Below are 18643 nucleotides of genomic sequence, written 5' to 3'. Positions count from 1 at the left end.
TTAAAAAAAAAGTAATTACGGTATCCGCAATATAATTAAATTTCCAGTCAAAAAATGAATGCTTAACCAAAAGTATAATAATAATAATAAGCATTTCAAACAAAAGTAATAAACTTTCAACGAAAAATTTTTGTAATTTCTAATTGGGTTTTAATATCCAGTTCGTTTATAAAATAAGGTTAATTTTCCACTATGCACTTTTTGATTCCGGACTACACACTTTTAAATCTTGACTACAAAAAATATGTCGGTCGTAGCCAAACTTTATACCAATATTTATATTACATTATTTTAACTAAATGTTTGAATCTAATACTTAATAGCATTTTTAAATATTTAAAAGTTTCCCGCCGTAATATTTGAAACTGAAACGTTTCCAAAAATCCAAAGACAAGTTTCATGAAACTTTCCGTTTCGTTTCGTCCGTTTCTTTTCCAATACATTCCCAGATTCACACCATTCCCTTTTCCGCCCACCTATTTGCGCTATTGTGTGTTTAGGGTGTTTCGTTTATGTTCGCCGCAGATTTTTTGTGAGATTGTGTTTTGGTTTTATGGGCCTCGTGGACCAAAGGTAAAAATTGGGCAAGGAAATAAAAGACAAGGGGCAACATTTTGAGCTCTGGCTCTATTCTGAAAAGAAAATAATATCACGACAAGGGTGACAAGTGTCGAGGCCAGACATGGTGAGTCAACCAACAATTCAGTTTTTATCGTGATGACTTTTATTCATTTTTCAACAACAGATTAGAAATCTCGCTCATTGACAACAGTCTTGAATAAAATTAGGCTTATTCTTACCGTTCCGAGAGAAATCTAATTTACTCTTTTCATTTTCTTTTTTCACAACTAAAAAATGAATACATATAAATTGATTCGAATGATTCTATATTTTAACGTTTCTTATTGTCTAAAAAACAGTAAGCTGTTGTCAAATGTTTATTTAAAAATGTTAAGAACACTAAAAATTAAACACGCGCTACTCTCTCGATTATTTTGTATTGTCTCGCTCAATTCTTGTATTTAAATGTAAAATTAATATTGATGCACAATTTTTGTAATTCATAGTATCTATCTAAAATAATAGAAAAGTAAGTACAATATCTCGGAGAATTGATGAAAATTGATGTCTTAACTTTAGAAATTATAAATATATAATATTTCTGAACAATATGTAGACAACCAGATGCACTTTTGATCAAAATTGCCAACTTTCGAAGAAAAATATTAACATAATCTATTATTGTCAAAAATAGTATTGTAACTATTCTTCTAAATCTAATTATTTTTGTTTAAAATTACAGATTTCCTGTGCATAACGTTAATATATTTTGAACCTGTTCAAAGATTGTAAACCGTGTTCGAACTAAATGACTTGTTTTAAAATGCCAATTTTTGGTATAAAATATTAGCATAACTTCATAACCTTGAAACCCTGGACTTTTCCTTGAATTTGATTTGAACCTTGAAAACCTGAAACTCTCCTTGAATTTTACACAAGAACCTTGAATTATCATTTTTATTTGTTGAAATGAGAAAAGTAGTTTAAATCTTTTAGTCAATTATGATACAAACATCTCGTTTAAAAGAAATCTTACTACTTAAAAGTTTGTTATTTATGAAAATATAATTTAGCTTTTACTCGTTACAGAATAAATAGAAAAATGTATGGACATTTTTTGTAGACTACCAATTATTTTATAGATTCCAATGAACAGACTTTCATATTGTGAATAATTCTGAGTGTTTTTAATTTTGTCTCCGCTAATATAAAATGTTGAAGTCTACATTTTTTTTGTTATTTTCAACTTACATATGAAAATTATTAGTGTAAAATTTCGATGTTAATTTAGTTTCAGAATTAGAATGAGCCAAGGTGATAAGATTGATTTTTCAAGGGTTTCACCACTCGTTTTTTGAGTGTACACCAGATTACAAAACGTTACTAAAGATTTTAAAATATTTGAAGGGGTCTCGAAAATTTCACAATGATTTTGAGGTTTAAAAAAGTGTTGTTTCTTTATTGTATAAAGTTATTTGTGTGCAACTTTTAAATTTACACTTCATATTATTTTATTTCTCTTTTCGTCATTTAAAATTAACTTTGGAATTCGACATATCTAAACTGTGGAATTATAAATTGTTAGTATCAAATAAATTCATTCTAATGGTTTCTTTTTAAATTGTTGTGTATATTTTTATATATGATTTTACCAAATATCTCGAAAATATTATACACATTTTTGTACAAGATCTGATTGGCTGTTGGATTACTTGAACTTTTTCCATGTATTACATGAATTTGAAATTTAAAAAACAGCTCAGCTGCTAATTATCAATTCATTTACAACTACGGTGAATTTAATTTGTTATAGTTATGGTGGTGAAATATTTCATTGCCCTTGCAAATAAGAATACGGAAGATTTCGGAAGATATCTTTGGTTTTTAAAAAGTTTAAAAAATGTCCACATTTCCGAAATATTTCAAGGTATTTTTAATCATTTCAAGTAATTTTGAGGAATTTCCCATGATTTCAAGAGATTTAAGACCAATTTAATAGATTACAAAGAATGTTATGGGATTTTAAGGTATTTTAAAAAAGATTTCAATCGATTTAAATTATTTCTAGACACTGAGTAAAGCATTGTCAACGAATTTCACAGAATATCTATCAATTTTAAGTGCTATTTATAAAGATTTTATTGGATTTCAAAAAATTAAACAAAATTTAATGTGCTTTTTCTGATTCAATTGATTCAAGAATATTTCAAAGAGCATATAAAAGGATTTAAAAGAATATCACTGGAGTTTCGTGAATTTCAAAGTCAAGGATAATAAACTTGAAATTATTGTATTCCGTTTATAAAAGATTATTTATTAAAAATATTACAAGATTAAATTTCTTACCTTTGATTATTAATATTCTTGTTAGTAATTTATTTGCCTTGTTTTCGCCTGTTTCGTTTGAATTCAACTATTTTTTTTAAATTCAAAATTAAAATATTTTTGTTTAAAATATCTAGTATTACATTATTTGTTGAGAATTAATTCTTTTGTTTGAAAATGCAGCATTAATCATGTTAGTTGAAAAATTATCTCTGTGGTTGAAAGTTCAACTAATTTATTGAAAACTAATTTTTTGGGGAGTCTAAAATGAATTTTTTTTACTGAAATTGTGAGTTCCATCTTTTATTGAAATTTGATCTTTTTGAGAAGAAAATTCGACTTTTTTGACAGAAAAATCATTGTCTTGATTGAAACTTCTTCTTTTTTTGTTAAGAAATGCAAAAAAATATTTGTGGGCTGAAAATTCAACTGTTTTACAGAAAATTCGTAATTTAGGTAGACAATTAATATTATTTGTGGGTTGAAAGTTCAACTGTTTTATAGAAAATTTGTCTGCAGATTCATAGTTTTAGTTGGAAATTCATCTTTTTGGTTGAAAAAATTGGACTATTTTGTTGAAAATTCGTTTTTTTTTTATTAGACATTTTTTTTACTGAAAATTTAAATTTACTACTTCTAATTTAAAATTATTCTTTTTCAGTTAGAAATGTAACTGTTTGTTTGAAAATGGATGTAGTTTATTGAAAATTCGTCTCTTCTTTCTAGAAATTTCACGTTTTTCAGTTGAATTATTAAATATTACACTTTAGGTCGAGATATCAGTTTTGCAAGTGGAAAATGCAAACTTTTTCTTTAAACTTTGGTTAAAGTCTAATCTTTTATGCTTGAGAATTTACATTTTGCAGTTAAAAATTACACTGTTTTGTTGAGAATTCATCCTTTTAGATTGAGAATTCATTAGCCATCTGTTTTGGTTGGAATCAATAAATAATTTTTAAAATATTTTATTCTGTTTATAAAAGATTCTATGTTTCAAATGTTACAAGATTCAAATTTTAGTCTTCGAATAATAATTTTCAGGGAAAACGAAAAATTCTTCAGGAAAAAATCAGGAAATTCTGAGAATGAAGTTTTTCGATCACTCTGAAAAAAGTAAAATTTATAATTGGTTTTTCCTAAGATCCATTTCCTTAGCTAAAAATCTTAAATTCTATAAAATATACATGGTTGATTGTGGACGTATGTTTAAGTTAGACTATATTTCTTAAATAATCTTTAGTCACTAAAGTATTTTAATTGGAATACGAGAAATAGCAATTTTAGTCAAGATTAGAAATATAAAAAAAAATAATATTTAAAACAATATTATTTATCTAATTGAATAAACCTAAACTTTCACGTACTTTTCGAAGAATTTTCTTATGATAATTCCTTCCAAAATCATTGGACAACTTTGGAAATCCTGTCTCCCCATTTTTTAAAGGTATTTTATATTAAATCAGGAAATAATTTAGAGTTTTATTCTCGAAACATGCGTAAAAGGCTACGGTGGACGTAGTTAATGCGGCTTTCAATGACACGAATAAATAATTAAATATATCTTTACAAAATTATTCAAAGAATTTATATGATTAAAAAGAGTTTATCGAAGGTCCTGAATATTTTTTAAAATTTCCCAAACTATATTTTTTCTTTAGAGACCATTTTGAATTTTTATCTGATTTCTTGGCTCAAAAAAGTCTTTAAAAGATCATAAAAGTATGAGCAAATGTTGAATCTCTCTACAGGATGACGATGATCAATATCCGTCGGGATACGACGTAGGTTCTTTTCCCAAGGATTTTGGCTACACGACTTTCGATGGAGAGGGAGATGGATCGTCTGGTCCATTAACAGGAGATCAAAAACCCAGAATTCTTCTAATGGGTCTTAGACGGTAAATTTCCACCAAAACGAATTCAAATAATGAAATAATTATATCTAAATAAAAACTGCGATATCTTTTATTCAATATTTTATACAAGCGTCATTATTTTCTTCTTCAGGAGTGGTAAATCTTCCATTCAAAAAGTTGTTTTTCACAAAATGTCCCCGAACGAGACGCTCTTTTTGGAAAGCACAAACAAAATCATCAAGGACGATATTTGCAACTCAAGCTTTGTGCAATTTCAAATCTGGGACTTTCCAGGACAGATCGATTTTTTCGATCCAACTTTTGATAGCGATATGATTTTCGGTGGCTGCGGTGCTTTAGTTTTTGTGATTGACGCTCAAGACGATTACATGGAAGCGTTGAACAAATTACATCTTACGGTCACTAAAGCCTACAAAGTCAACCAATCGATTAAATTTGAGGTGTTCATTCATAAAGTCGATGGATTGTCTGATGATTACAAGATGGAAACACAGAGGGATATTCATACGAGGGCCAATGACGATTTGGTTGATTCTGGTAATTTATCTTTTTTCTAAGATAATAGTACAGGGTAGCCGCGAAATTTTTTATTTGGCCGGGAATTTTACAAACTTAAAAAAAAATCTCTTAAAATTTGATTCTAACAGTTTAAAAAAATAATCAATTGAATTGTTTGTTATATGTCTCACTTATGATATCATTCAGTTTACAATGCGTAATTCGAAAATCTTTCACTTGAAAAATGCCGATTTGAAGACTCAACAAATTAAAAATAAGAAGCGTTTAAAATCGACGAATGAATGAAAATAAATATTTATTTTACTAAATGAAGAGTCAAATACTTATAAATATTAAACAATTGATCTTTTTCTTAATTAGACAATTTTCAAATTTTAAACTGAGACAATATCCAAAATTTCATAAATTTGAATACAATAATTAATTATTATTAATTAATATTCAAAACTACAAAAAATAAACTTTTAAAGTCACAATTTTAATAGTTATATTTAAAAACTTTTAATTTCTAAGTAAATTTGTTGAATTTTAATATATAAATAAATATGGAACACCTATTATTTCAAGGAAAAATTTGAGTAAGTTGAAGAAATATTTCGAAGTTCTGAAAATATTCAAAGTTTATGTAAAATTTGAAATTATTTTAAGTAATTTAAACGAAGTGTCTACCAATTTCGACAAAATCTCAATGTTCATACAGAAATTTCGGTACAAACACCCAAAAATGTTAAGAGGTTTTTATGTGTTAATGTTTTAATATTTTCAGCTTAAAATTGCTTAAAATGGTTTGCAGCTCAGTTTTTATTACTTCGAATAAATTAGTTAGTGATTTCAGTCAAATTTAACACTTAAATTAGAGCTTAAATTATAGATCTAAGAATAAGCAAATAAGTATGATCAGTTTCTTCTTAAAGTTATACAAGTTACTTTTTCAAAAATTTCAACAGATTTTTGAAGATTTCAAGTGTATAGAAAAAGAATCAAAAACATTTTTACAGACCATTTTTTTTTATTTACAGGATTTTACAAAATATTAGGAAAATTTTGAGTCAGTTGAATACACATTTAGGAATTTTAGAAGTTTTAAAGAGATTAACAATATTTGAAAATTTGAAAGGACTCGAATTTTTCGTAATTTTTTTTTAAGTCTTTAAAAATATCGTTTTGCAATCTTCAAGAGTTTTTTTCGACATGTTTAGAAATCTTCAAATATTTTGATATTTTATTAAATTTTTTTTAAAAGCTTATTTTGCAAAATAAAAAAGAATTTAAACTTTTCTCTGGAATGTTACGAAAAATTGTTTATTTTCATGGAACCTTTAAAAACTCTTTTAGAAGATTCTAATTAATTTAGGTTTTGTTAAAAAAAATTAAATCTTTCAAACATTTTTTTATTATATTTGAATCTGTACAAAACTTTTTAATATTTTATATACATATTTTTTTAATGATTCGAAATTTAAAAATTGCCTTAAAATCTTTCGGACTCTTTTTTGACAGTTTTAGAATTCCTTTGAAATATTTTAATATTTTATTCTTCAAAAATTATCATAAAATTTTTTTGGTAAACTTTATAAGCTTTTAATTATTTTTAAATAATTTCAAAACTTCTAAATCATTCTAAAACTTACTCGATTTTTTTATTTAGTAATATTTCAAAATTTCAAAATTTTGCTTTATTCTGAACTTTTTTCAAAATTTTGGGAAATATTTTAAAAGGTTTTGAAAGATATTTCAATTTTTTCTGAAAATTAATGTAAACAATTAAAAAATCATTAAAAATTTTCCCAGGAATGTTTAGAAAATTCTTAAAAAGCTTTTTTCGATATCTTTAAAAAATTTCATGCAATTTCATACAAATTTAAAATTTTTTAAATTTCCTTAAAGTCTTCCAGATTATTTTTCGACATATTTTTCAATCTTCAGAACTTAAATTTATTCTTTTAAAATAAAACCTAATGCATCACAAATTGTTCCCAGTATTCCATATATTTTCTGAATGAAATGTGTTTACTCTTTGGTTAATGTTTAAAATATTATTTTTGACAAGAACACTTTTAGCAACTACTTCAAGCAAAACTTATATTGAATATTATCTATATAGAAAATTTAAAGAATATTTCAAATGTCTGGTTTTATTTCAAAAAAGTCTCTGACGTTTATTTATTATTTTTTTGTGACTAAAAAACCAATGCAAAGTTCAAAAATGCAGAAAAACGGTAACTTTCTAGTATAAATATAAGAGAAAATAGTTATAAATAATAATAAATTGTTAAAATAATTATTTTTGTTAGATTGTATTAATTTTTATCTCACTCTAATGGAAAAGTGGACAAAAAGTTGAAAGTTTCAGAAAAAATCGCAATTTTCTAGCATTATTCTTAGAGAATAGTGTTATAAATAATAATAAATTGTCTAAAAATTATTTATTAACTTTAAATAATGATATCCTAACTCGGACTGATAAATTTAAGAAATCAGAAAAAACCGCGAACTTTCTGTTTCTTTTCTAAGAGAAAATTGCTGTAATCAATAATAAGTTGTCTTAAAAATATATTTAAATGTCTAACTATCAGTAATAATTTTTCGCTTATGGGTTTTTTCGAAACCCTATAAAATATTCTTTTGGGATGAAATTAAAAAAGTATTTTTCGATTCTTATTTTATGGTTAATTCTGATCAGAATTATTTAAAAAATTCCGAACTATTTTTAGACCACCCTAATGCATACACTTCGTAAATTAAGATATTCTAAGTTTTTGGCCATAATTTCATTTTTCTCATCCCTTTAGAAGCATGAGAAAGTCTACAAATTATGACTCGGCACAGTGAATTTCCAAAAGAATTGACTTGATACAGGGAATTTTCGAAAAGAATGATTATTTTAAGTTATATTTGGATTGAAAAAGATCAGAGAATTAAAAAATATATATTATTTAGATTTGGAACAGCGAATAAAAATTCTGAGTTGAGACGTGCAGATTAAAAAAGAAGTTTAATTAATTTTATAATCATTTTAATTATAATTTTATCATTCCCAGACCATTTCCCGGAGAAAAGAGGGAATTTAAAATCATTCGTCGGGTAGAAACTCTGAAAATATTTGAAATCTATGTTGAATTAATCAGTGGGTGATTTTTTATTTTTTAGGGTGCGATCAAATACACTTGAGCTTCCATCTCACATCTATTTATGATCATAGTATATTTGAGGCTTTCAGCAAAGTTGTACAGAAGTTAATCCCACAGTTACCTGCCTTAGAGAATTTGCTAAATATTCTCATTTCCGTGAGTATTAAGCCTTTGGATTACAGATTAGAAACTTATTCTCTATGGAAAATTTAAAAAATGCTGATTATCCAATATAGAATTCTGCGATCGAGAAAGCTTTTCTCTTCGATGTTGTCTCAAAAATCTACATTGCAACAGACAGTTCTCCGGTCGATATGCAAAGTTACGAACTCTGTTGTGATATGATAGACGTCGTTATCGATGTTTCGTGTATATATGGGTAAGTATTTATTAATAGCATTTAAATAGTATTGCCATTTTTACCTGAAAATAAACTAATTCCAAGATGAATTCTTATTTACAGTTTAAGGGAAGACCTAGAAGCAGCAGCCTTCGACAGTCAAAGTTCTAGTTTAATTAAACTAAATAATGGTACAATTCTCTACCTGCGAGAAGTGAACAAATTCTTAGCTCTTGTTTGTATATTGCGTGAAGACAGCTTTGAAAGACAGGGTAAGATTTTTGCCACTTAAATTTCCCCTCTTTTCCCTTTAAACTATAAAAATTCTCGAAAACACTTCAAATCGAGAATATTTATCCAATTTTCAACTTTTTTTTTTTATAAAGTTTCGTTTCATTTTTCGTGAATTGTAAAAATAAATTCAAAACTTTAGGAAACAAGATGCTTTGAGAGGTATAATTTTTGATCGTATCAAATTCAAATAGGGGAATAAATTCTTGTAAACAAAATTAAGGTAGGTATTAATATTAAATTTTAAATTTAAACCCTTTCAATTCTTAATATTTCAAGTGAAAATACTACATTTCCAACCAAACATATAAATGATTTTTGACTAAAGAGATGGATTTTTAACTAAAATTATGAATCTTCAATCAAGGAAAATATATTTAAAAAAAGAAGTTTTGCTTTTAATCCAGTAGTTTTCAATCAAATATTTTGATTTTAAGTCACAAACACGTTTCTTCGACCAAAAAAGACGAAATGTCTACGAAAACAGTTGAATTTTCAACAGCAAAATTAATTTTCAACCAAATAGTTGACTTTTCTACCAAATTGATAAATTTTCAAGGTAAAAAGTCGAATTTTCTAGAAAAAGTTTAATTTTCAGCTAAAAAATGTGAATTTTCAACAAAAAAGTTAATTTTTAACGAAATAGTTGAAATTTCAAGTCGAAAAAACCAATTTTATACAAAACAGTTTAATTTTCAACCAAGAAAGATGACTTCAATAAAAAAAGAGTTTTTCTTTCTACAAAAAAAAACGAATTTTGAATTCAAAATAATGAATTTATAACCCGAAAAGTATGACTGTTTCACAAATTGTTGATTTTTCAACAAAATATTTCATTTTTAACATAAATAATACAATTTTTAAGAAAAAAGGTGAAATCATTAAACAAAGTGTAATAATAAATGTTTCAGCCATGAAATATTTTAATTTTGATTAAAAAACAGTTCAATGTTATCAAAAAAGATGAATTCTTTAACAAAGTCATTCAACTTGTAACCGAATAGTCAAATTTTAACCCAAAAAGTGAATTTTTAACAAAAATAGTAATAGTTGATATTTCAACCAAAAAGGGTTTTGTATTTAAATTATAAACAGTTAAATTCATCCAAAAAGACGAATTTTCAATAAAATATTTGAATCTTTAACCAAAACGTATTAATTTTCATTCACTTGTATTTTTTACAACAAAAAAATCAAATTTCTATAAAATGTTTGAATTTTTAATCAGAAAAGACGAATTTTCTACAAAAAAGTTTAATTTTCATGTAAGACAGATTAGTTTTGAATTTAGAAAGATGATTTTTCTACCAAAAAAAGATAAATTCTCAATTCAAATGGACCAATTTGTTCAACTTTTTAACTAAATAGTAAAAATTGTAACTAAAAATGATAAAATCTCCAAAAAAAATGTAGCAGTTAATATTTGAATCAAAGCAAATTTTTATTTTAAAATCAAGTTGTTGAATTCTCTTCCAAAATAGTTGAATTAAAAAAAATAGGTACATTTTCAAACAAAAAAGATAAATTCCCAACAAAAAATGTAATATTTGATATGTTAACCAAAAAATACTTTTATTTTCAATAAAAAATAGTTAATTTCGTCTAAAAAATACGACTTTTCAATAATAAAGTTGATATTGCACTAAAAAACGACGAATTTTCTGCAAAATAGTTACATTTGCCGCACAAAATTATGATTTTACAACAGAACAAGTTAATTTTTAACCAAATAGTTGAATTTTCTATCAAAATAGTTGAATTAAAGAAAATAGGTACAGTTTCACCCAAAGAGATTAATTCTTAACAATATAGTTAATTTTAAAATTATTCCTTTCTAGCTGACTTGGGAAAATCAAAATCTTTCTACTGATAAAAGTATATTTTAAAAAGTTCAAACATGGGAATTTTTAAATTTTTTATTATGTATTTTAATCAGTAGAAAGTTCAACAGATTTTTCAACGCAAGTTAACCAAAAAAATTAATTCAAAAAATGACTATCCCATATGATAAAAAAAGTTTGTAGTAATAAATAAAACCCCCTTTTTTACCTATAATTGATGAAATGAACCTTTGTGATCCTTTTATTTGTCCAAATTCGTAGACTAAGATGAATATAAATATTATATTTTTCAATTGGAATGAATTGATTATATTCAGTTAAGGTCTCTAAAGTACCCTATTTTTAAGACTTGGTTAGTATGGTACCCTATTTGCAGACTATAATGGAAACATTTATAATAAGATCAAAGCTTCCAAGAGTCAGCCATTTTGCAGAAAAATAGTAAAAATCAGGGAATTTTTATAAAAAGTAACTTCAAAAAATAATCACGCACACTATTAACCACTTTTTTCTAAAATTAATTTTTTATCACTTTTTTAAATGAAAAGATCACATTAGTCATTTAAAGGGATTTTAAAGAATGTAGGACATTTTTTAAACTTCTAAGGCATCTCAAGATCATTTAATTGAAAATATTTTAGGGAATTTTTCAAGATTCCAAGGAAATATCAAATGATTGTAGTGTTTTAGGATAATGCATTTTCTAGAATTTCAGACGATATGGAACGATTTTACAGGACCTACAAGGTTTTAAGATATTTAAAAATATTTCGCAGTATTAACATTTTCCAGGATTTCAGAAAATATCATCATAGAATTCCATGGGATTTGATCACATTTGTAGTGGATTTAAAAAAAATGTAAATGTATTTCGTAGGATATCAAAGATTTGAAAAGAGATTTGGAATTCACCCTGAATTCTTATTCATTTAGCCTGAATTCTTTTAAATTATTTGAAATTCTTTTGAATTTGTTCAATTCACTTGAATTCTTCCGATTTTACTAAATTCAATGCATGTTTTTTTAATTTTTTAAAGTTTTTATTTAATTGGTCCTGAGTATCAATTGAAAAAATAATAAAATTATTTAGAATAGCTTAAGGTATTTTTTTAAATTCCTTAGCATTTTCAAGAGCTTTAAAAAATTTGAAGGGATTTCAAAATATATTAAAGGAGTTGAAATACTTTAGGAAATTTTAAAAGATTCCCTAATTTTTTTTCATTTATTTCAATAGTATTAAGGGAATTTAAGAACTTCTAAATATTTAAAAGCATTTTCAAAGATTCCATGGCGGGTTTTACTAATTTTTATATTTTAATGTATTTCAAAGAATTCATTCACATGAAGTGAGGGATTTCGTAGGGTTTCAAAGATTTCAAAAGATTTTCCTTTTTTTTTTAATTTTCCTTGAATTCTTTTAATTCTCCAAATTTACTTAATTCGATGGACTTTCAATAGTTTTTGTTTAATTCATCTTGAAGTACTTTAAATTCACCTTAAATTCGTGCAAATTTAATGCAATTCTTTTGAATGCCCTTTTTCCTAAGCTAATTTTTTAATTTACTAAATTTAATGGATTTTCTCATATTTTTAAATTGTTTTGAAGTTTCTTGATTGTTTCTTAAATTTAGTATTCTTTTTTATAAACATCATCGAATTTTTCTCGTTTCCCTTAAATTCCTCTAAAGTAACTCCAATTTTTGCCGAATTAAATTAATTTTTTCGATTTAAAAAAAATTCCAAGTTATTTAAATTTCTTTGAATTGTTCTGTAGTCGTTTTTCACTTTTTGTTATTGTTAGAAATTAGTAGTTTCAATGATTTGAAGATATTTGAAATTATTTTGGGAATTCACCCGGGATTCTTTTAAATTCTTTGTAATGTTCTTGAATATTTGTTAATTCACTTGAATTCTTCTAAAACGCAATAATACTGAATTTAATGGATTCATTAAGTTTCTTCAAATTTTTATTCAATTAATCCTGAAATCTTTTAACCTGACCTTGAATTCTCAGGCATTTAATTAAATTCTTTTGAATTCCCTTGAATTTTTCTCAACTCATTTCAAAATTACTGAATTCAATGAAGTTTTATATACATATTTTTAAATTATTTTCAATTCATTATTGTTTTTAATTCTCCTGGAATGTTTATGAATTGCATAGAATTCTTCTCGTTTCCCTTAAATTTTTCTAAATTCGTTCCTTCTTTACGGAAATCATTGAAATTTTTTGGATTAAAATTTTTTTTCAATTCACTTGAATTCTTTTGAATGTAGCTTGAATTGTTTTGAAATCTTTTGAATTAATCCTGAATTTCTTACCATTTGAGCGCGAAAAAAGTACCCTACGAACTGAAATTAAATGCAAACTTTTTTCAGGTGTGATAGATTATAATTTTCTCTGCTTCCGAAACGGAATCCAGCAGGTTTTCGAGCTGCGTAACAAATCATTGGCGGCTGCAAGCGCGAACAATCATTCGACATCTCCAGTTAGTATAAATGAAACAAATATGCCTTCTGTCACGCAATCCGGACAAAATGGAACCATCGTCTTAGCTCAAAGTTAACAATCCACTTTTCACCAAGGCCATATAAAACAAAATCCATCGTAGACCTTCAGGAGCATATCGTTGAAAAAAAAATCATTCGGTGCTAAATTTTCCTGTCGTTCATTCCACATTTAATTGTTATAATTGTACAGATGTTCAATTTTTTTTTCATTTCGAACCACTTATTATGTTACGAAAACATTTTAGCGACCTATACATGACTTGAAACAACGAATCATTTAATGGTTGAAATTATATTTTCTTTATTTCCTTTTCTTTTTGTAAATGTGTATTGAGTTTAGGATGTTTTTTGAAATCTCTCTTTTTTCTAGACGTTTATGTAATTGTAATACAAATAGATATTCCTAATGTGTTTAGTGTGTAATTAATTATAATTAAGTGTACTGTAAATGTTATCAAGTGAGACGTAAGTTGTGTTTGGTATCGTGAAAGCATTTTTATACAGTCTGAACGATATATGATGAATGGGTTCTGATAATTGTGTAGTATATTATAAATAAATAAATATTCATATGCAGACTCTCGAGTCCAATGTAAAATATACAAAATTCGAACTACTGAATTAATATTGCAAGAAAGGATTAAAATGTATATAAATGAACGTTACTCCTGTACGAATCTTGTATCTAGAACCTTAAATTATGCATGTAACTTCAAAATCTAATATATTTTTAAAACCAGTCCTTCGAATTTTTTTCTTTCTGCGACCTTTTGTTTGGGACTCGGTTTAAAAATACCTTTTAGATCTCGAGTTTAATCTGATTCACTTTCTTCTCCAGATTCCAAGACCATCGATTCTGATATGCCGATATTAAAGTCACCCGAATTTGATTCTTGGATGGCATCTTCTGATAAATCAAAGGTTATACAAGGAGATGAACTTGTAGCAATTATACGATCTCGGTAATAAGGGCTGAGAAAAGAAAATTTTTGCTCGCACTCGTTCAAAGGCAAGTGTTCTAGCAACTGAAGACTCGCGCTGAAATGAGAAAACGGACCAATTTGTATTGGAAAATGAAGGATTTTTATTAGAATTCTTTAACAGTTTGTCTACTCAAATCCTGGAAAAAATTCCCGGTTTGTTCCAGGTATCTCAAGATTTTTGTTGGTATAATTTTTCATAGTACGCAGCTATTCAATTATTTCGCAATTTTTTTAAATAATTGACTTGAAATATCTAATTTCGCGATTTTTATATTACTATTTCTATTTAAAATTAAATAACTTTTTTTCATTCGTGAAAGCAAATTCATTAAATAAGTAATTTCTTAATGGTACAAGTTTCCAGGAATTTAATTAATATGTTTAATTTAGGAAGTTTTTAGAAATTATTTACAAGATATTCTTAAATATATTATCACCGCCGATTAATTGAATAAACAATTTCTTCGATTTATTTTTAAAGTTCATAAATTTGAAGAATGATTTTTGAAAATTTGTATTGTATCTTCATATATTTAAAATTCAGCGCATATTTGACATAATATTTTAAATAAAAGATATTTGTCTGAAGAATAAAACCCTAGTCAATTTAGGCTGTAAAAACAGAGGAAATAAAGTGATTTTTAAATACAATAGGGAGATATATTTTTACGAGTAAAATTATTTGGAGTACTATATTAAAATCAATTTAAAAAGCTTCGAATTCCTATCATTTCAAGTAAAAATATTGCATTTTTAACAATATAGCTGACTTCTTAACCAAATAGTTTTCAATAAAATAGTTGAATTTTTATCTAAAAAAGAAACATTTTTAACCGAAAAATTCAATAATTTACTTTTTGGTTAAAAAATTATTTTATTATCAAAAAGACGAATTTTCAAGAACAAAACAATAATTTTAAACTAAACAGTTGAATTTTCAAGCAAAACAGTCCATTTTCGTCCACAAAGATGAATTTTTAACACAATACATGAATTTTCCATAAAAAGGATAAATTTTCAGGCAAAAATTCAATAGTTAAACCTTCAGCTAAAAGAATTAGTTTTCAAACAAAAAAGAATTTTCATCAAAATAGTTTAATTTTCAACCAGAGATGAATTTTCAGTTCAACTGATGAATCTTCAATCGAATAAATTTACTGTTAACAAAAGAGTTTAACTTTCAACCAAAAAAGATTAATTTTCAACGAAAAATATAATTTTATTATTGATGGAGGTTTTTTTGGCCATGGAAATTCATTAATAATTTTAAATATTATTGGTTTTGTCCACTGGTCTTAATAAATATTATTAAAATATTGATTAATCTTAAGATTGTGAAATTAATCAATATTTTAATGATATTGACGAAGACCAGTAGATGAAACCAATAACTTCTAAAATTATGAAAAATATAACAGTTGATATTTAAACCAAAAAACATTTTAATTTTAAATGAAAAACATCAGAATTCGGTAAAAAAAAAGAATTTTCAACAGTACATCAATTTTCTATTAAAACAGATAAATTTTAAATAAAAAATTCATTTTAAACCAAAAAGATGAATTGTCAACTAATATTATGGAATATTCAACTGGAGAAGTTGAATTTTCAATTAAAAAATATTAAAATTCTAAGCCAAAAAAAACGAATTTTCAAGAAAATAGTTAAATTTTCAGATAAAAAAATTAATATTCAACAACAACAAAAAACACGATTTTTCAACAAAATATTTACATTTGAAACCAAAGAGATGAATTTTCAGTTAGACTGATGAATCTTCAACACAAAATTTAATTTTTAACAGAAGAGCTTAACTTTCAACCAGCAAATATTAATTCTTAATTTTAAGTGAAAAAAGTAGAATTCAACGAAAAAGACCAATTATCAACAAGACTTTAATTTTCAACTAAAAAGATAAATATTTACAATAAAAAATGGACTAGTTTAGTTTCAGTTAAAAAATTAATTTTCCATGAAAAAGACGATTTTAAAAAAACATAACTTTTGAAGCAAATAATTAAATTCTTAACAAAAAACGATAAATTTTCAACCAAAAATTAAAGTTAATTTTTAGGGTAAAAAATTAATTTTCTGCAAAGTAGTTAAATTTTCAACCAATGTTATGAATTTCCAATTAAAATATCTTGAATTGGAATAGATGAATTTTTAATGAATAAGATTAATTTTATGCTAAACAAACGAATTTTTAACACAATACATGAATTTTCCACTAAAAAAGATACATTTTCAACCAAAAATTTAAAAGCTAAATTTTCAGTGGAAAAATTTAATTTAAACCAAAGAAATGAATTTTCATATCATCTAATGAATTCCCAATAAAAAAATATATTGTTAACGAATGAGTTTAACTTTCAAACAGATTGTTAAATTTTCGACCGAAAAAGATGAATTCTCAGAAAAAATTATATTAGTTGATATTTAAACAAAAAAAAAACATTTTAATTATTAATCAAAATCAGTTGAATTCAACCATTAAAGATGATTTTTTAACTTGAGTTGTATTTTCAACTAAGAAAGATTTTTCAATCAAGATAGAGAAAATAAATGTCATCCAAACTATTGAGTTTTTAAGCAAAAAAAATGGCTAACAAAAATCTTCTATAAGAGAATACGAATCTTTAACACAATATATGAATTCGCAACCAATGTAGATATATTTTCAATCAAAACTGTAATAACTAAGCTTTCAGTAGGAACAATTATTTTTCAAATCAAAGAGATGGATTGTGAACTAAAACTATGGAATATGTAACTAAATTAGTTTAATTTTCAATTTAGGAACTATTAATTTTTAACGAAAAACGAGTTTTCCAGAAGCTGGTTGAATTTTCCACTAAAAAAATTCATTTTCAATACAAAAATTCTTTTTAAACAAAATAGTTCAATTTTTAACAAAATAGTTTAGATTTGCAACTGAGTAGTTGAATTTTAAACTTGAAGATAAATTATCAAAGATAAATGTAATAGTTGACATTTAAACCAAAAAATATTTTACTTATGAATAAAAATAGTAGAATTCAACCACAAAAGATGATTTTTCAACATGAGTTGTATTTTCAGATAAGAAAGGTTTTTCAGGCAAGATAGAGAAAATAAATATCCATACTGTTGAGTTTTCAAGCATAAAAGAAATTAAAGATTAATTTTCTACCAAAAAATACGAATCTTTAACACAATATATTAGTTTTCAACTAAGAAATAGATTTTCAATCAATACTTTAATAGCTAAATTTCCAGTGATAAAAAATTATTTTTAAATCAAAGAGATGAATTTTCAACTAAAATTATGAAATATTCAACTAGATTAGTTAAATTTGCAATTAAAATAAATTAGTTTTAAACAAAAAACGAGTTTTCCAGAAACTAGGTGTTTCATTTAAAAATTAATTTCCTATAAAAAAAATTAATTTTCAACAAAATAGTTAAATTTTCAACCAAAGAGATACAATTTTCAGTTCAATTAAATTTTCAACAGAGCAGTTGAATTTTTAAGTTAAAGATAAACTCTCAAATAAAAATGTAGTAGTAATGTAACAGTTTCATTTGAAATAAAAGCAGTTGAATTTAACCAAATATTAGGAATTTTCAACAAAATACATTAATTTTCTAAAATTAGTTGAATTTTCAACCAAAAATATAATAGATCAAATTTCAGTTAAAAAATTAATTTCCAAACAAATGAAACAAATGTTTACAAAAATAGCTAAATCCAGTAATAGAAAGCTGCTTTAACAAACGAGAAAACAGTGTTATTTAAACTCAAATTACAAATTAAAAAAAAATTAAATACGGCCTTGAAAAAATGCCCTGAAATTTCCAGGTTTTTCCAGGTATATAAAAATTCCCTGATAACTCCTAAGTTTTACAGGTGAGTAGACAACCTATTCAACTTTGGGGAATATTCTACCCTGTTCTTTTCCAGTGCAAACGTTTTTTTATCAGAATTGACATTGGAAATTGAAGACCCGAAGGTGGTAAATTTTGATAGGCCACTTCTGTTATTAAATTCTGACTCATATCGAGCACGTGATCACTAACTGTCCGATTACTTCTCCTCTGATCTTTCATATACTTCTTTATTAATTCGACTCGAAGCTGAGGCGTTAATCTGTCTGAAAATAATGAATAAGCACTTATTGATAATTCTAGTAATTTATCACTCACATTTTCAGGATTTGGAAAGGTGTCAAATAAAGAGTATCGTCGAGTAAAGATCGTTTTTATTCGTTGAAGAATAAATTGAA

The 18643-nt window shown here is 25.2% G+C and overlaps 1 protein-coding gene across 1 annotated transcript; it reads left to right on the top strand.

Annotated features, from left to right (window-relative positions):
- Positions 1–467: 467 nt before the first annotated feature.
- On the top strand, positions 468–14134 carry LOC117166892 (ras-related GTP-binding protein C). Its single transcript, XM_033351328.1, has 7 exons — positions 468–685; positions 4635–4783; positions 4893–5299; positions 8432–8568; positions 8649–8791; positions 8876–9024; positions 13264–14134. Exons 1-7 carry the CDS (start codon positions 683–685, stop codon positions 13449–13451), a joined length of 1176 nt encoding a protein of 391 aa, XP_033207219.1. The 5' UTR covers positions 468–682; the 3' UTR covers positions 13452–14134.
- Positions 14135–18643: the final 4509 nt, after the last annotated feature.

The sequence above is a fragment of the Belonocnema kinseyi genome, chromosome 2, assembly GCF_010883055.1.
Source record: "Belonocnema kinseyi isolate 2016_QV_RU_SX_M_011 chromosome 2, B_treatae_v1, whole genome shotgun sequence".
Classification (NCBI taxonomy): Eukaryota; Metazoa; Arthropoda; class Insecta; order Hymenoptera; family Cynipidae; genus Belonocnema; species Belonocnema kinseyi.
This window is presented reverse-complemented; position numbering and strand designations above follow the sequence as displayed.